The 19,516-nt window shown below is 43.1% G+C and overlaps 2 protein-coding genes across 2 annotated transcripts; one reads left to right on the top strand and one right to left on the bottom strand.

Moving 5' to 3' along the window:
* Positions 1–105: 105 nt before the first annotated feature.
* Positions 106–3,115, top strand: ciao1 (cytosolic iron-sulfur assembly component 1). Its single transcript, XM_008419115.2, has 7 exons — positions 106–734; positions 1,263–1,411; positions 1,485–1,596; positions 1,699–1,787; positions 1,864–2,065; positions 2,145–2,214; positions 2,654–3,115. Exons 1-7 carry the CDS (start codon positions 596–598, stop codon positions 2,877–2,879), a joined length of 987 nt encoding a protein of 328 aa, XP_008417337.2. The 5' UTR covers positions 106–595; the 3' UTR covers positions 2,880–3,115.
* A 313-nt stretch (positions 3,116–3,428) lies between these two features.
* On the bottom strand, positions 3,429–18,663 carry snrnp200 (small nuclear ribonucleoprotein 200 (U5)). The gene is made up of 44 exons (XM_008419116.3): positions 18,397–18,663; positions 18,078–18,241; positions 17,673–17,844; positions 17,411–17,603; positions 17,135–17,190; positions 16,877–16,975; positions 16,638–16,790; positions 16,437–16,536; positions 16,220–16,356; positions 16,059–16,136; positions 15,594–15,767; positions 15,320–15,457; positions 15,072–15,227; positions 14,801–14,971; positions 14,528–14,721; positions 14,318–14,441; positions 13,650–13,799; positions 13,321–13,563; positions 12,378–12,566; positions 12,103–12,300; positions 11,858–12,010; positions 11,675–11,755; positions 11,507–11,590; positions 11,312–11,418; positions 11,106–11,224; positions 10,872–11,026; positions 10,599–10,788; positions 10,347–10,520; positions 10,095–10,255; positions 8,305–8,532; positions 8,033–8,224; positions 7,771–7,949; positions 7,376–7,527; positions 7,166–7,274; positions 6,976–7,084; positions 6,550–6,739; positions 6,299–6,463; positions 6,089–6,210; positions 5,119–5,262; positions 4,858–5,034; positions 4,620–4,780; positions 3,978–4,059; positions 3,801–3,893; positions 3,429–3,718 (listed from the first exon to the last, which is right to left on the bottom strand). The coding sequence occupies exons 1-44, from the start codon at positions 18,439–18,441 to the stop codon at positions 3,569–3,571; spliced, it is 6,411 nt and encodes a 2,136-aa protein (XP_008417338.1). The 5' UTR covers positions 18,442–18,663; the 3' UTR covers positions 3,429–3,568.
* Positions 18,664–19,516: the final 853 nt, after the last annotated feature.

Raw genomic sequence — 19,516 nt, 5'->3', positions numbered from 1 at the left:
GGCTAGACGTGATGACGTAGTGGAGTGGGAGGAGTTTCCCCTCATAAATTGAGAGTAAAGTGTTTGCTGTTTAGTTACTATGTTGGTGCAAGGTCAGGGATTTCTTTTCACATTAAGTTTGTTTACAAAGTTTCATTAAATGCCAACAAAGGAAACGTGTTCTAACAATATATTTAAATTACTCCTGCTTGATACTCAGCCAGCAATTTATTACACAGAAACAAATGTTCAATCGTTTTTCTAAGACGACACGGACATAACTTGTATTTTTATTTCAGCCGAAGTGGGTGTCCACCGCTCTCGCCGGCGAGTAGAGGAGAGTTTGACAAATGGTGCGTGTCTAGCAGCGTCAGAGAACGGAAGTGATCCAGAATGCAACGCGCGCAGCCTCTGATAAGCAAACATGGCAACATTTCCGTTGTAGACATCCCTGTAAGATACTGTTTTACTTTGTTCGTTACTACATAAACGATCCTCACTCATTTCTGCTGCTCCACATGCTGATAAATGACAAGTGGGCTTCGTACTACCGGGCGTAAAAAGTAGACACGGAAGTATCGACGCTTCACAACTGCGTGAAATATTTTGAGTAGCCATGAAGGAGGTTCTGTCCCTGGTTCAGAGGATCAGCGCGCACCCGGACTCCCGCTGCTGGTTCGTCTCCTGGAGCCCTAACGGGACCCTGCTGGCTTCATGCGGGGGTGACAAGGCCATCCGGATATGGGGGCGAGAGGGTGAGCTGTCAATAACACGAGCGGTAGCGCACAACACTAACATTTAAAACATGGACAGGTGGGTCATGTTTCTGTAGATAAATGATGCTAACAAGGTCATTCTTAGAAAACGGTCCTCAGTTTAAGTAAAACTTCACTTTGAGCTCGTTCATCTTCATCACAATTTAAGGTAGCTCACAAAAACCCTTGCCAGCTGGGGTCCACCTGGATTGCATCCTCTCCGTTAGGTGTTGCTGTGACTCTAATCCATGTGTTTTGGACATGGCCTGTTTTTATATACTCTAAAACAAACATTTTAGTATTACATTTCTGTATTTTCAATTTAAAAAAAAAGCCAAATACCACATGAAAACAGAAAATGTCACTTTTACACTATTGAAGTAGTTCTCTGTGTTATGAGTAGGACCGATTTGTCCATTTGCCCCAAATGGGAGTTTTCCAAGTCTGATCTCTTAACGGTGTTTGTTGAATGAGATTAAAGGATGAATCTTTTGGTGCCATTTTTAGCTGCATTTTTTTCCCCCCCAGGTGACTCTTGGATCTGTAAGACCGTGCTGCTGGATGGTCACCAGCGCACTGTGAGGAAGGTGGCCTGGTCTCCTTGTGGCAATTATCTGGCCTCTGCCAGTTTTGATGCTACCACGTGCATCTGGAAAAAAAAGAACGATGACTTTGAGGTTAGATGAAACTTTTCTTGTTCAGCCAGTGAATTTCCAAAAAAACTTCTGAACTTTTGAGCTTGTCTTCTAGAGCTTGACCGTCCTGGAAGGACACGAAAACGAGGTCAAATGCGTGGCGTGGGCTCCTTCAGGGAACCTCCTGGCCACCTGCAGCCGAGACAAGAGCGTCTGGGTTTGGGAAGGTTTGTTTTCACCAAAACTAAAGTGAAATCCTTTGTTGTAAATCACTAAATTAACTCTAGCTCTTAGCTTGTGTACAAACACAATTCGTTTGTGCGTTTCAGTGGATGAAGATGAAGAATACGAGTGCGTTACCGTGTTGAACTCTCACACACAAGATGTCAAGCATGTTGCGTGGCACCCCAAGAAGGAGGTAGCCCCTGACCCCTCGCATCTGAATCATACCTTAGCTTGACATCAGGCTGTAACAAGGCTTTTTGTTTGCACAGCTTCTGGCTTCAGCCAGCTATGACAACAACATCTGCATTTACAAAGAGGAAGACGACGACTGGGAGTGCCAGGCCACCTTGCAGGGCCACACATCCACAGTGTGGAGTTTGTGTTTCGATGCTGCGGGGGAGAGGATGGCCTCCTGCAGCGACGACCGCACCGTGAAGATTTGGAAAGAGTATCCCAGCGAGAATGGGCAAGGTGAGTTTATGGTGGACAGCAGCACTTTTGTCGTCGTGTGTTGCGAAGAAAAATGAAGTAACTTTTTGCTTGTTTAAAGGGAACCTCTCCTGGAAGTGTGTTTGCACCTTGTCTGGGTACCATGGACGAACGGTGTATGATGTCGCCTGGTAAGACAACCCCAAGCCTGTTAATGCCATGAAGATTGGGTGCATCAGTGACTTATGTTATTATTGTTTGACAGCTTAATCAGCCCTTTTGATACATTTTAGTGTTTATTTATAAGCTGATGGCTTATAGCTAATTTCCCAATTGCTCCATATCGCTAGGATCCAGATAGGGTCACATTTACGATGAATGTGACGTCCTGATAGTTGCGCAGCTGTCAGTCACCAACACCATTTTTTCTACTTTCTATTAGCTGTAATAAAAATAAAAAAATGCTTGAAATTTCACCAAATTATTACCAAAGTAAAATGCTCATCATTGTAGATTAAAAAACGTCTCGGTAGCTATTCTACCATTATCATTTCTATAATCAGCCTTAAAACATTTTTTCTCTATGAAAGTGGAGTTATTTTCTGACTTGAATAAATCACATCTGTTCAGGTGTCAACTGACGGGCGCTCTGGCGACTGCCTGCGGTGACGACGCAGTGAGAGTTTTCAAGGAGGACGTGACGGCCAGTCCTGATGAGCCAGTCTTTTCGCTCGTCGCCCAGGCGACCAAAGGTCACAACCAGGATGCTAATTGTGTTTCCTGGAACCCGAAGGAGGCGGGCCTACTGGCTTCCTGCAGCGACAATGGAGAGATTGTAATTTGGAGATTCAAATAAGAAGAAGAATTAGACTGATTCTGTAGTTTTTGGACCTGATTTTGTTGGTGAAAGGTTGCTTTGTTTTTTTTTTTTTTCTTTCTTTCTCTGCAATTTCAGGTAAATGTTTTGCGTTTGTTTATGATGAGATAAATACTGCAGTGTGCTTTTGAGTCTGCATTTTGGAAATGGTATCCTATGAAAATTGCTTGAAAGTTTTTTATAAATACAGAATATTAAACATAACCACAAATGGATCCTTTATTTAAAAAAAATCTTTTCAGACAGTACATGATACTAAAAACATGTAGAGGAGGAATTAGATTTCCATATAGTTTAAATTCACAACATAACCAGAGTGCTTGTTTCTATTTGAAACAATCTGCTGTGAGACTGCAGCGTCTTTTACAGCAAACCATCTTCAGAAGAGTCTAGGTTGCCTTGGTTACCGCAGTTAAATCAAACAATACATTACTGTCATGTAACTGAGACTAAAGATGGACAGATGGACACTAATTTTGGACTGGAATTCAACGATCAGGTGTTTCAAACGTAAAGAAAACTACCAGATAAAATGACACTGAACTTTAATAAGTATTGAGACATGCTGACAGGTAAAGCAAAAGTACATAAATCAGGTTGAGCATCTAAAGGACAAAAAAAAAAATAAACCCCTTGATTCCCTCCGACTAATTAAAAAAATTTACTGCTTAGTCTGAGTCACTTTCCCCCTCGCTGTCGGCCTCTTTCACATCCACGCTGAATTTGTACTCCTGGTCACAGCCCATGTAAGCGTCGCTCATAAAGTACAGGGTGTAGTTATGGACGCCCATAGCCGGCGCAACAAAGTCCAGCTTCACCTGCAGAGACAACAAAAATGGTGTCAGGATGTTGCTTCACGGAGCGTTGTAGTTGCAGCGTTTGCCTTTTTTTTTTTTTCACCTTTGCTTTCTGCTGAAGAGTCAGCCTCTTGATAGAGATGAGGCTGTTCGACTTGGGGTCTCCTATGACCACCCACCAGCCCTCCTCACGTTTCTGCAACAATTACATATTTCCACATGTCAGTCATGTTTGGATAATGGAAGGATGATGGAAAATGAGGCGTACAGTGACACTGACCTGAGGGAAGAGTGGTGCGATGACTGGACCGGTCACCTCTTCCTCTCGCTCGAGCTGCACCTGGACCAGAACTGGACTGCCGCTGTGAAAATACACAGCAATTAGGGTTGAAGCAATCGCGATTAATCAATTATTAACCAATAATCGCTAGGTGGAGTATATATATGCTGATCACCCTCAGTGCTGTAATTAAGCCAAAACTGTACAAAACATATATAAACACGTTCTACATTTAAGATGAAAAACCTTCTTTGTAAGCAAATGTGTAAAGAAAGAACGAAAGAAGTTCAATTATTTATTTGCATTTTTATGTATTTCTAAGATTGTCTAAAAAAATCTTAGGTGGTCAAATGACTAACCTGATGTTCACTTACATTTTTGAAGATGATGAAACTATTTATGCCTTTTATTAGAATTTTATATTCTAAAATAATGCAGGATTAGAAATTAGAAGAAAAAAACCCCACATGGTTCTTTAAACTTTTTGGTGGTAAAAATCTGTAAAATGAGGCATGCATTGGTCTTCAGACAGATTAATTTGGCCAGTTTTGATTTCGCTTTAGGCATATTATGTTAGAATATAACCCGCCAAAATGAACGAATGTGTCTACAAGGCAATTTAACATCTGAGAGCGTACGAACCTTTTGATGTTGTCCCTCTCCGCTACGTCATAAGAAAGCTCGATGTTGGGGTAGCGGTTACAGAAGCGAGCCACGTCGGCCATGTGTCCGTCGGAGAGCTGCAGCAAAGACGTTCTGTCCTCGTCCTCCATTTCCATGATGTCAAAGATGCTCTCCACACCCTGAAGACGGAACAAGCAGAATTATCGTCTTAATTCTGCATCATGTGCTCTATTATCGCCACTGAAGCGCCACTCACTTTGTCAGTGCAGCGCTTGATGTGGTCTGAGGTGAAGTGGGGCAGCTGCTTCAGGTACGAGTCCTTGGACCACATGGCCTGGGTGACCATCTGCGCCAGCTCCATGGCAGCCAGGGCGGGGCTCAGCCAGCCGTTACTGGACAGCACGTCAACGCAGGCCTGAATCAGACGGATCGCCTGCAAACGGGGAAAACGATTTAAACTCGTTGCGGTCTGGAACGAAAACCCAACGAGCCGAGTCATCAGACGGGGAATCCCGACCTTGCTCAGGATCTCCTCCGTGTCTGACTGGAGCTCGGCGCTCAGCTGCATCCTGGAGAGGTGGGCCTGCAGCAGCAGGTTGGTCTTCACGTGAGGATCGTTGAACTTCGGGTTGTTCAGCTTGTGAGGGACTTTCTGTGCCAGCTAAAAAATTAAAACAAAATATACACTCAGCAACAAACTAGGGATGGAAATCATCAATTAGTGAGTTAGTCTAAAATTAATTGAGATTATCGATTGACTATTAATTGATAAGTGGGCATTTTCTTAAAAACCCGGGTTTTCTCTTGTAACAAAAGGACCAACCATCTTTCCACAATACGCTGAATTTACAAAAGAAGCACATCTTTATATACATTTTTTTTTTTACAATATTAAACTTAGATATGTATCTAAAACTTAAAACAGGAACCTCTTGGGTTGCTGAATAGAAATAAAAGATGAAAAGAATGAAATATGTAAACCACAATCCCTCATAAACACAGATGTGTTCAAAGGTTTTCTTTGAGGAAGTCAAGTGCCCTAATAACTGGCATCATGTTTTTCTATTATGTCACAATTTTTCTCTTTTATGCCTTCCACCTCTCTTTCTTCGGAAATCAGTTTTTTGGTCAAGACAAATTGACGCTGCTTCCCTGGAAGAGATGAAACTGAAGGAGTTTGTCGAATTTTTATATTTCAAAACAGAAGCGCATAAAGTGCGGTTTGCATCACACACTGGACTCTGTTTGGACCGTTTCTCTTTCCTGTTCTGGTATGTTCCTGCCATCTTTATTCCTGTATCAACTGGTTCCAGGTAAGGATGACCAACAGCACCCTCTGCTGGATGGAGGTCAAACTACAACACTGAAAGAAGTTCTAAGCTAACGTTATAAGCTAATCGACTGGAACGAATGTAATAATTTTTAAATAATAAACCATTATTCGATAATAGTAAGTGGATACATTGTTTGCATCTTTCCCCATTTACCTGTCGGAGAAGCGCGTCTTCGTGGTGCCTGATGGGAATGTTCTTGTATTCAGCTGCGTTGGAGATGATCTCAATCAACCCGCGGATCTTCGTCTTGGCGTTCAGGGACATACTGAACAACTCTGCCCAACACAACAGCAAAACAACAGCGATGTTCAGCATCCCATATGAAAATCCTCCAAACGTCAGCAGGGCCGTGTCGGTACAAACCGATTGTTGTGTAGTTGATGTAGTAGTAAGCAGCGATCATTCCCAGGTTGAGCGGAGCGACGTCCATTTCGTCCTCGATGCTGATGCACTTGGACTGCTCCAGGTCATGCAGGGTGTTTTCCACCAGCTCAGACAGGTGATCAGACAGGTGGCGATGGGACATGCCTGCCAGGATTAGAGGATGGCGCTCAGATCTCCTTCGAGCCTTTCCCTCGACCTGATCAGTCAGGTGTTTACAGGCCGATCCTCACCTTGCAGGTTGTAGTAGTTGGGGTTCTGCGTCATCCGTCGGTAGAGGAACGTCCAGGTCAGGTAGTCGACGGCGTCTTGCTTGTTCTCGACCGTCTTGGTGACGATCTCGGCGTTGAAGTGGTCGTGGAGACAGTGATCCAGATGGGACTCCACCGGCAGGGGCTCATACAGGAACTTCTTGAAGAAGTCCTATGGGGAAAAGGCACATCAGTGGTGACATTTTAATAAAATCCATCTTTGTGGGTCTTTAGCAAAAAAAAATTCTGAAAAACTGAAATTCTAACAAATTATTGGAATACTTTAACTCGTTTAGGGCTGCAACTAACAATTATTTTAGTAACCAATTATTCTGACGATTGATCAGATAAAACGTTTTGGCACATTTGACAACTTAAACCTTTTAATACAATGTTAGAAGTACATACCTTCTTAGATCCCTGACACATGATAACACAGCGCCCCTCATCATCCAGCATGGGCCTGTTTGCCTTGCCGACCATCTGGAGAACATCATATATGGGATAGTCCACATACCTAAAACAAAAGAAAATGTCAAGGAAATGACTTTTTTTTTTTTTTGCAAACTGTTTTAAGTCAACTCTCCAAGAGTCTTACGCGTGGATTTTTCCATTATAGTACTGGGTGTCCATGACAATGACAAGATGGGCAGAGACGTTGATGCCCCAGCAGAGCGAACGTGAGGAGACCACCACCTGGACAGCACCTGTACCAGGACAGGAAGTTAAATACACCAGAAAGCTGTTATGTTTTTGTATTTTTCTTCTTTAGTCCTGAAACTCTCTGTGGGTCGGGGTTGTTTTATACCAGAGTTAAAAAGCTGCTCAACTATCCGGCGCTCAGTGACAGTCAGGCCCTCGTGCAGGTACCCCACTCCGTTGGCTAGAGTTTCCTTCAAAGTCGGGTCGTTTATTTTCTCCAGGAATGGAGCCAGTTCTTTCTCAGAGCAGTACAGGAACCTGAAGAGAGGAAATACTTCCTTCAGATGAGCTTCCTTCACTCTTAAAAGGGCGGCGTTAAGCACTTTCCAGGCACATGGTAGCTGTGTTGCCTTCAGTTCCCAAGGATTTCTCAAACATGCATGAAAAAATCAAAGCAACACTATGTATGCTTTAGATGAAGAAATCACATTATAACATGATGTAAAGCTAATTTTACATAATACTGCCCCTTTAAATCTCTGTCTCAAAACGAAGGCTGACCTCTGAGGGACGACATCGGCGGCGCAGAAGGTGAGGATGTCGATGGCGGTGAGGCGGGTCTGCCTACGGGATGGGACGAACACAACGACCGGCTTGGAGGGAGAGTGCTTCATGATGGCGTGATACACCGGCTTGGCCATGGACAGCAGGCGGGTCTGAGTGTGGCTCACGTTGAAGCCCTGCAGCGACACGCGAGCGTTGACAGAACGTTAGGAATCCTGACAGGTGATTCGTCCGTTACAGCAGTCACGTGTGAGCATACCTGGATGTGCAGCTCCAGAGGCACAGGTCTGACGTTTGGGTGGAAGTTGAACGTAGCGGTGGTGCTGCAGCCCAGCCAGTGAGCCACGTCCTTGGCGTTGGACAACGACGAGCTGAGAGCCACGATGCGGATGGGGCGCTCGATTTGAGAGGAAATGTACCTCATCCTCGAGCAGATGACCTCCAGCACAGGCTAGTGGGAGTATCAATTAATTTTATACAACACAAAAAAAAAAACAGCTAACGTGAATCTTGACTGCTCTTTGTTCTTACTCCGTTTTCTCCTCCGATGAGGTGCGTCTCATCCACGATGAAGAGGCTGACGTTCTGGACGTTCTTTCGCTGTTTCCAGCGACGAGACAGGATGTCCCATTTGTCCGGGGTGCTGACGATGATGTCGCCTTTTCCCAGCAGCTTCAGATCCGTGCTGGTTTCTCCCGTCAGCAGAACCACCTTCTTGTTCAGGATATCCTGAAACTTCTGGTGCCAGTCAACAAACACCTGAGAGACAAGAATCCGTGTTTACGAAGATCAAAACTATTTTCAGCATTTTCTTTTCTTTTTACATTTTGATCACATTACAGTCACAAACCTGCATTCTTGTGGCACATACATGTGAAGAGGAAGAAACAATGCATAGTTTTCTAAGATTTTCACACATAGTAATCTGTGAGGTGTGGCATAGATTTGTATTTAACCCCATTTACTTCAATAATCCAGTGTAACCTTCAGAATCCACCCAATCAATGAATAAAATGAACTTGTTTGGGTAGCACTTTATTTGAAGGGGTGTGCATAAGACTGACCTGACACTGTCATAAACATGACATAACACCTGTCATGAACATAAAGAGGTCTTTATGAATGTTTATGACTGTTGTCATGAAGTGTCATTTGGTAAATAATGACTCTTTTAATGCAAAGTTGCTCTAAAAGTTGCATTGAAAGTACATTAAAAATGCCAACTTTGCATGATTCTGTAAATTATAATAATTTAATGCAAAGTTTGCATTTTTAATGGACTTTTAATGCAACCTTTAGAGCAACTTTGCATTAAAAGAGTCATTATTTACCGAATGACACTTCATGACAACTGTCATAAGCATTCATAAAGACTCCTTCATGTTCATGACAGGTGTTATGTCATGTTTATGACAATGTCAAATCAGTCTTATGCACACCCCTTCAAATAAAATGTTACCTTTGTTTGTTATTTAATCAAGTGCATAGAAGTACATAAAAGAAACAAATAATAACGGGCGTATTATGCTGTGGGGATCACTTTTTTCAGTAAAAACCAGTTAAAAAATGTGTGAGACTTTTAAAATCAAACAAGAGCTACAATTTTCTCATGTTAAGAGTGGCCTAGTCAAAGTCAAATGTGTCAAGGAGACAAAAGTGATGTCCCACAAACTAAATTAATGGGGCAAAACACAAATGCACTTAAAATATTTTAAAAATCATATTTCTTCCACTTCACTGATAGGTAGGGCTGTAACTAATAATTAATACATAGACTTTTCATTTTACCACTTAGAAATTCATAAAAAATACAAATAAATAAGTTCCCTTTTTTAAATAAGAAAATAAACATTTTATTACCTGGTGTGCAGTAGCACAGCTTTCCTTTGTTTGGATTAATAAATGAATAGCAAAGGGTGCTTAATAAGATATTTTTGTTCATAATTTGAACCAGGAGAAGCTAAAAATGCCACGTGAGAAGTTCAAATATAATTTATTTTTCACAGTTTTGGCTTAATTACTGCTGTAAGTGTGCTGTTCTCTCAGCAAATGACAATTTTTAGCATCTCTATCCTAAGTTAACAAATAAGTGATTACCAAATTGGCTGACGATTATTTTAATCGATTAATCATGATTAATTGTTTCAGGCCTACTGGTACAGATTATTTTGTATTGATCCAACATATGAACCCCAATACAACATGCTACAGTTTGTTTTTGTAACATTACGAGATGTTGAGTCCCTGCAATGTCTCGTATGTCTTCTAGCTAATTAATAAGGAAGGTTTGATGTTTTTGCTTGAGATTTGTGACTTTGCACCTGCTCCGCCAGCGCCTCCATTGGGGTGATGTAGACGCAGCGACCCTCTGAGTTGTGCAGCAGCATTCTCAGGATGGCGAACTCTGCACATATGGTCTTTCCGCTCCCAGTTGGAGCTCCAACAAACACATTATCATCACTGTTGTACACAGCATTGAAGACTGAAAAAAAGAGTAAATAAGATGTTAAATGAGCAGTGAAGTCCGTCCTGATCTAGACTCAAGTTGAAAAGTCCTGTTTCACGTTGTGTACCTTGTGTTTGGATGGGGTTAAAGAAAGGGAACTTGTTCTGATAAAGAGCCTCGAAGGCAGAGTTTCGGAGCGCGGTGACAGGCAGCGGCTGCAGATCCAGCAGCTCCGTGGGTGGCGGGTACTTTTCAGGTAGGATAAGGTGACGGAAGGACACGGGCAGCTGCGTCTCACAAGCTAACAGAAAAACAAAGAATAAAACCTGCTGGTTGAAGAGCTAACACAGACAGCAGGAGAATCCTGAAGGCTGCTTACAGAGCCATCGGTCCGAGACGACGCGGATGAAGTACTGTGGAGGTAAAGGCTCAAACACCGGAACGAAGAAGGTCACAAGGTGCTCGTCCTGGGCGTACTTGGCCTTAAGCAGGAAGTACTCATGGTGGAGGATGACCTCGCTGTCGACATCCTCCACCAGGATCCAGAAGGCTTCAGACGATCCGTGAATCTGGGCGAGAAAATAAAAAGTCTGAGACGAAGCAAAGGAGGAGTGAGAGGCGACAAAGGAACCGTGCTGGGAGTTTAACCGACCTTATCATCCCACTGGAAGTCCGGTGTGATGGTCAGCTCCACTTTGAGCGTGGAGCGAGTGATGGGCTGAATGTGGACAGCCAGGTCGAGCTTGGGGAACTGGTGCACGTATTTATGAATGGTCTTACCCATCTTCGGCATGCGGATCAGCTCACCTGAACAAATAAATGTTCGTTAGCTTTTTTAACTACGAGAGCGAGGTTAAAAAAAAGAAACAAAAAACACAGCGCTCACCAATCTCATTGTGGTTGAGATCATAGAGACGCTCGAAGGGGAAGTTTTTCTTCTCGATCTTCTTGACGACCTCTTCAGGCAGCTTCCTGAACTGCCGCAGCGGGGACATCGACTGCCACCTGTTCACGCCGGAAACACCAACCATAAACGACTTCCCTCCCTCGACATGTAAATGATGCTAGCTTAGCGCTGACAATCCCACTCACATCCGTTTGTCAATCATCTTGCAGAGGTTCATGGTCTTGTCTGTGAGCTGGGCCCAGCCTCGGTTGAGCACGATCTCGAATATGGCCCGCATTAAACGACCAGCACTCTGAAGAAAGAAAAATACAATTATTCTTTTACAGAAAACTGCAGAATACGGAGATGCTAAGCTGTAAAACAAACTGTTCTTGCTGTACCTGTGTGACGTAAACCATGTCTGCCATCAGGGCGAAGCCTTCCAGTTTGAGCTGTGAGATGAACGCTTGAAGCAGAACATTAATCTGAAACAAAGTTGACGCAAACACATTCAAATATGAATAACCTCGTCAACAACTACTAAACTTACTAAAGCTCGATTATGTTACCTTGGCGCTAGGCTCCTCGATGCTCTCCTTTACAGGAATGGGAACTCTTTCCAGAAGCTTCTGAAGCTCAAGTTTTTCCTCCTAAAAGAGAAACATTTTGTCTTTGTTTTGTATTACAAGAAGTCTACAGTGGATCGACTAGGGATAGAATATAGTCCCCATGTTTGTCTCCGGCCAGCAGACCTCTCTCACTGTGATGTTCCTGAACTCTGAGGACAGTGAAAAGACTCTGAAGAGTTCGATCTCACTGAGCGTGGGCTTCAGCAGCTGGTTGTAGGTCTGAATGGAGTCGTGGGTGATGTAGAAGTGGCTGGCAATGCGACCCAGGTCTGTTACCTTTATGTAATGATAAATAAAAAACCGATTAGCTTACTGCAAATTTACTATAATGGGGATCGTTACGCATTACTGAGAGCTAGTTGGCAGACCTGGAAGGTTCCTGTCCTCTTGTCGTATTTAATGAGGTTGTTCTTGTCCAGGACGTTGGCGGCCGTGTGAATCAGGTCCATCCTGCGCCTCTCCAGCAGCGGGTCCAAACTTCGGTCGTCGTGGGATACTCCATACAGCGTCGGGTTGCGAAGCATGCGCACGTACAAGTAGGTATAGCCGAGCCAGTTCACAGCATCCTGCGGCGGCAAATGCACCAAATTAACTACGGGTAATCTAAATGTGATTTTGTTTCTTCGGTTTGTCTGTCACTCACCTTAACATTCTGAACGTTTCCCAGCACTATCTCTGCGTTGAGCATGTCAGGGAGCTTCGCCACCATCTGGCTCTCTATGGGCAGCTGCTGGTTCAGCAGGGACAGGTAATACTGCAGCTCTCCGTGAGACGTGATCAGGATTCCCTCTCCCTTGGTGTCGTACTGCGGACGGCCGGCTCGACCCAGCATCTGAAATCAAGCGGCAGGTTTCATTTCTACTGATGTATGGCATAATTTATTGCTTACATTAATAATGTCTGGTGATTATCCCTGCTATGTAAAACACTAAATATAACAAGATTTTTTGAAAAGTCTCTCTCACTATTCACCTGACTTGTCTGAGAGCAAAACACAAATTTAACAAATAATAATTAAAAAAAACTCCAAAATTTCAACAACGTTGTTTTAATGTATAAAAAATATAAGCCAAGATCTATTTCAATTAAGTAAATCACTAAAGTCATTGGGAAATTAGGAAGAATAATTATTCACTACATTGAAAGGATCCAAACAAATCAAAGGTAAATTACATTCCTGCTCAAATTAAAAGCTTAAACACAATATACAAAGAAAGATTTCCAAACCATGTTCTCATTAGGTTTTATGGCTTTTTGAAAGTAGAAATATTTTTTGTAATTGTAAATTACCTAAAAAAAAAAAAGTTTGGTCTGATTTCACTTCAGTCTTTATAAGGTGTATGAAAATGTCTGTGTTCAGATGTAAATAACATTTTTGAAATTTAGGCTTTTAACCAAACGTTAGATTGCACTTTATTACCAAACTGTGTATTTTGAATATCAATCCTGTTAAATGACTTTATACAGAATCAAACTCTTCTCCAAACCTTGAAAACACCTAAATGAAATTCAAAGCATTTAAGGATTTCAGGCACCAAAGTTTATCAACTTTTCAGCAAATCAAAACACCAGCTACCCAGACAGACCTGTAAAATGTCCAGTGCTCCCAGCTCCGTCCATCTGCCTTTCTCTGGGCTGTAAACCTGGGTTCCCTTGATGATGACGGTGTGAGCTGGCAGGTTTACACCCCAAGCCAGAGTGGCTGTGGACACCAGAACCTGGATGTGTCGATCTGCGAACAGATCCTCCACCAGCGTACGGTCCACTCTGGTCATCCCAGCGTGATGGATCGCAAAGCCATAAGGAAGCAAATCCTTTAGCTCCAAGTTCTGAAAGAGAGAGAAATCTTTAACTCAGATCAAGCAGCTAACACTGAAAACCTTTTGATGGTCTGGTCTGGTGATGTTTTACTGACTTTGCATTGTTCTGCCTCGGTTCTCAACACTTCAGTAGAAGCAGAACCCTCTCTCAGGAACAGACCCAGAGTGTCCTTCTCCAAGCACATGTCCCGAATAGCTCTGGCGGTCTTTCCTGTCTCTTTCCTGGAGTGGACAAATACCAGGACCTTTTGGGAGACAAATGAGCATCAGATTTACTCACAAGTGAAAGTAAACAAAAGGAGTCTCAGTCACTGCAGATCAAAGTCAAAACACACCTTCATTTTGACTGCAGACAGAAAGACTTAAATTATAAATTAAATATAATGAAATCGTCACATTGCTACTCTCATCCATAGCAGATACGGTTTAAAAGTTAAGTAAAATCACTCAAAACTTTATCTCTATCAAAACAATTACACGTCCTAACTTATGTTAAGCCACTCCAAACCTTTAAAAAAATGTGGAAAAAGTTATAGGGGTGCATGAAAGTTTCACAGATGGTCAAACTGTTAACCTGACATGTTAACAGATAACAGGGGTGGGGGGGGGGGTTGGGGGGGGGGGGGGGGTGCTCGTTTCCTGACAACAGAGGTATATAAAAAAAAAAAAGAGCCCCAGAAATCTTCTACGAAAATATTTCTAGAGTGTCAAAGCAAAACTGTTAATTACAGTAGCTCTGGGTGTTAAATCAATCACAACTCACCTGGTTCTTTCCAGCATGCTCCATGATCTTTTCATAAACGATCTCATTCATGATTTGGAAACGTTTGATGGCTTTCTTTTCTGTGATACCAACGTACGTCTGCTCCAGGGGCACAGGGCGGAAACTGGAAAGACGAATTAAAAACAGCTCGCAAATCTGACACGTCCAAACAGGAAACAGTCGGCTCAGGGATTATAACCCAATAAACACCTGTTGTCAAAGTAAAACAGCCCCTTAGCAGGATCAACGCGCAGGCAGGTGGCTACGTCTTCATAGTTGGGAAGCGTGGCGCTGAGACCGATCAGCCGCACGTCCTCCTGGGTCAGCTCCACGTTGCGGATGGTCCTTGCCACCAGGGACTCCAGCACGGGGCCGCGGTCGTCGTGCAGCAAGTGGATTTCATCCTAGAAAACGCTGACTTGGTTACCCTCAAGGATTTATTTTAGCTTTCAGTTTCTAAACTTGTTTAGCGGCATGACTTACGATGATGATGAGGCGCACTAGCTGGGTGTAGGTGCGCTCACCGCCTTTCCGAGTGATGATGTCCCATTTCTCAGGGGTGCAGACGATGATCTGAGTGGCGTTGATCTCCTCTTTGCAGAGCTGGTGGTCTCCGGTCAGCTCAGACACGATGATGCCATAGCTTGCGAGACGCTGAGAAAAAGAGAAACGAAGGCATCATGACCTCTGGACTGATTTGAAGCAATAATTTCACTGCATGTAAGCAGTGTTGCTGAAGAGGCAAAATGCTCACCTTGCCAAAACTTCCCACCATCTCCTGTACGAGGGAGCGCATGGGTGCAATGTAGATGATTTTAAAGTCATCCACGTTGATTGTTCCATCCATGTTTATGTGCTTCCCGATTTCCCTCAGCATCGCCATCAAGGCGACGTTGGTCTTACCGGCTCCCTGTGTGCAGGACGACCACGCACATTTAGAGGAGATAACTCGCTTCAACTCAGCAGTAAGACAGCTTTCCAGTGTCGATGTGGTTCGCTCACCGTAGGGGCGCACACCAGCAGGTTTTCATCCGTCTCCATGGTGGTCTTGAACAGCTTGCTCTGAATGCGGTTAAGAGTTTTGAAGCCTTCAAATCCAGCCTGGGCGTACTTGGGCAACTTGTCAATGGAAACAAGTACCTGGTGGCACAAGAAAACGGCTGAATGCAGGACATAAACTCAACCATAAGCAGCTTGATACCAAACAAAGCAAATAGTTGAAAAGCTTGGAGTTTGGAAATGCCAGATTTTCCTCACAGTGGATGAAAGAACAAACCTCGTTGTCAGCAAAGGGTTTTGGCTTGAGAGCGGGCACGTGGACTTCTTCGTAACCTTTACGCTGCTTACGAAAGGAGCCGTCAGGCAGCTGGCATCGCTTGTTGGCCATGAAGTGGCTGCCTTGACTGAAGGCCAAGTCTTCCAGGTCCAGAAGCTGCCGAGGCATCACTGACTGTTGGGAGGACGAAAAACAGGAATGAATCGGCGTTGATGTCTCCAGTGCTGATCAGATGTCTACATACACCTGTGTTTCTATCAACTGGAGCCCAAAAAGACAGCAAAAGATCATCCAAGTAGCCTCATGTTGCAAAATAAAGGCTTAGTGGATGGAACTAGGGCTGCGCTAATAATTATTTTACAAATTGATTATTCTGACAATTATTTGGATCAATAATCAATTAATCAGGATTAATTTGATCAATCGTTTCAGCCCTAGATGGAAATTGAACCAAGCAGTATTTACCTCTCCATGATCAACGTCCATAGCTTCCAAGTCATCCACCCGAGACTTCCTCACTCTCTCTCTGCGAGATCGTTCTTCCTAAAGTGCAAAAAGATAAAAAGTGTGAAAAGTCGCACATAATATGTTTTACCTCTGTGTGTCTTTATGACTGGATGCTTTACTCTGATAATGTCCTCCTTCTCAGTCTCCTGCAGCTGGTAGAGAATCTTTGAAAGCTCCTGATCCGACTCCATCTTTCCAATGATCCGCTCCTTTTCTGCCTCGCTCTGAGCGCTGGCCAGCATGGTGCAATACTGAACTGTGTGGCAGAAAGAAGAGGTCAGATGAGTCAACGCTGAACAATCCGGGGAGGACACGGTTCGAACCAGACTGCCTTACTCATGCGGCGGTGCTGACGGAGGACTTTGATGAAGTCAAAGGTGTTGAAGCCCAGAAGCAGCACCAGCTGGTTCTCACACTCTCTGTCATCGCTCGCAGTCTGTGGTTCAACAAAGAAACACAAGAAGGCAAATCTGAATATTAAAACATTTACACTCACCATTTAAAAAAAAAAGCACAAACACGAACAATGTGACAAACCTTGAGGATTTCCAAGACTTCGTCGGCCTTCTTTTGTGAGACGATGGCATCGTCGTAGAACCGACTGAGCTGACGTTGGAGCCAGAAGGCGTCGATGTCCCGAGGATGTAACTGTTTCTTCTTCTCTGACATCACGTCGCCCGCCTCACCAAGCTACAGAGGCAAGGATTTCTGATTACACTCTGAATAAATAACAGCTAAAATGCGAGAGAAAAACTCAATGGGTATGCTGGAATTACGTTTGCCGTTAGCCTGGTGGAGACAACTGCTTCTTCTCCTTCGCTGTCTTCATCCGAGTGCTCGTCTCGTACTTCACCAAACTGGTCCTCATCTCCTTCCTTTGGAAGAAGAAAAGAGCTCATAAGCTTCTAAGCGCCAGTTCTGTCACAGCTTGAGCATCACGATTCAAAGTCAAGCTCGGCACCAAAAGGAAACATGTTGCACAAGCACCACTTAAAACAAAGAAAACAAAATTTTTAATAAACAATAAAACTCACTTCCTCATCAGATTCGAACTGTACGTTGACGCCATATGTTTCATCAATGTTGTCATCTGTAGATTTGTAACAAGAACAGTTTCATTAATAAGGCTTTAGAAAATGTCTCACATCAAAATGAATGGATTGGTACAACTTTCAGACATTGGGAGAGAGAATTATATCTGGAAAAGCCAAATTATTTGAAATATTCTCCTGAAATTGAGGATATTTCAAATAAAGTCAAATTCCAGCGTGCATTAGAAGTGCCACAACAAACTTTTAATAACTGCTGACCCATATTCTGCAAGTCCTTGTCTCCTCCGTAGTCTGTGATCTTCTTTCCCAGGTTGACCAGCACGTGATAGCGCGTGTCATCGGACGGGCCAAGGAGCTGTTCGACTTCACGTCGCCTTTCTTTGTCCCTCATTTTGTCATTCTTCAGCACCGCCAACACTTCATCGGCTGCTCCGCACAGAATATCACGAGGCTGCAGACGAAAGCGCGTCAGCAGGCGGTTTATTATGAGCGCTAGGTTTAGAGTCTCAGTGTCACTAACCTGATCTCCTAAAGCTGCGTGGATGAAGCTCAGCAACACTTCATAGGTCTCTCTGGTTTCTTTGGTTTTGGGCTTGTACACGATGCCCACCATTTCATCAATGCCCTCAGACAGGAGGGTAAAGCCTTTCATTTTGTTGATATCGTGTCTATCCTCATCTCTTTTTCTCCTCCTATTTTGGAAGAATAAAGTTATAGTGACCACAACAACTTTTAGGTAGGACTGTGCTAATGTATACAACTGGCAAAATATGTATTTGTTTGGCAAGTGAAGGTGTCAAACTTGAGACTTGTGAAGGCTGGTGTCCTGTAAGGACAACTTTGTGTTTGCAATATTGCACACTTTGGTATAGCAAAGCTTGCTGTCATGAAATGTGTAGCTGTTTTTTTGTGTGGCTGCACTGACTTATCTCGTCGTTCCTCCAGCTTCTGGGGTTTGGTCCTCTGAGATTTGTCCCCCATCTTTGTCCCCTCCAGCTTCCCCACCAACGACAGCACCTCACCGGTGGGCTCATCTCTCCGAGTGCGGTCGATCAGAGAGCGATCCGCTTGCAGCACCAAGTTTGAGTTCTACACATTCGATACAAACATATTATGATACATGCTGGAGCCAAATAAAGATACGCCGTTACTTATAGCTCAATAATGTAAAGCTAGTTCGCCGAAAAAAACAAAACAAACTCCATTATCGCAATATCCATGTGTTTATATTCTGACATACTCACCGCTTTGTACTCATACTGCAGGTTACGAGCGGTAACATCCGCCATGGTGCCGCTTTTCTCTCAGCTTCCACCGCTCCTCCAATTACAAATGCTCACAGAGCTGACTTGACTCTGACTTTTCAATGAGACACCGAGCGCATCGGTTTAATGTTTCTATTTCAAATAAAAGTCGTTCTCATTAATCTCTGAAATATTGCGTTTCTCCTACGTAACAAAACCGCTGCTAACACGAGCGCACAACAAGCTTCCGCTGGTTTCTACTTCCTGTGTCAACGGAGTGAGAACAAACAAAGAGAAAAATATGCACTGCCCCCTGGTGGCTATCCAGGTCACGACATACTTTAAATTCAATTGAGTCTTTTCTACTCGTCTGGTTTTGGCATTCTGATGTCTGAGTGTTGCCTTTAGGAAACAAAGTGGTTCAGTCTGAAACAAAGCGTTAAAATAATATTATTATTATTATTATAGACTATTATTACAGATCATTTTAATTCTAATTTACACACATTCTTCTGCTTCCTTTTACAGAAAATTGATATTATTGTATTTAAGATGAGAACAATTATTACATTAGTAGCAGTTCTTACATTATTGGTTGGCACGCGAGGACAACACCATTTGAAAATATTTTTTTGGGCGGGATCATCTTAGGTACTTGTATGACACCTGCAAGAAGATTTTGAACAACGTAGATCCTATTCCTTTTGAATCTGAAGGTTTGTTGCACATTTAAACAGGTTTCACTCCTGCAGAAAGAACCAACAACAGCAAGGAGATGTTAGTAATACTAGCCTAGGGAGATGTTGAAACTATATAAATATTTTACAGTTTAGACTGTCCAATGGGAGTTTACATGTGGCTGTTTATTTGAGATACTTTTCAGGAATGTCTGTCCCAGCTGGACATTCCCAGAACAACCTAAGTATTTCTACATATTCTCATGTACAACAGCTGTTTATTGAAAGAGCAGATTGTATGGAGGCTAATTGTAAAGGTTCCATTGAAAGTAATTCTTGTGAACAAACCGACTAAATATTTACTGTATTTAAACAGTAAACCTGCTTGATACACGTTATGCATAACTACGTTCAGGGTACATTTCTACTTTTCACCTCCAGGT

The sequence above is a fragment of the Poecilia reticulata genome, chromosome 9, assembly GCF_904066995.2.
Source record: "Poecilia reticulata chromosome 9, P_reticulata-male-v2, whole genome shotgun sequence".
NCBI classification, from domain to species: domain Eukaryota; kingdom Metazoa; phylum Chordata; class Actinopteri; order Cyprinodontiformes; family Poeciliidae; genus Poecilia; species Poecilia reticulata.
Note: the sequence above shows the minus strand (reverse complement) of the source record. Positions and strands in the feature narration are given on the sequence as shown.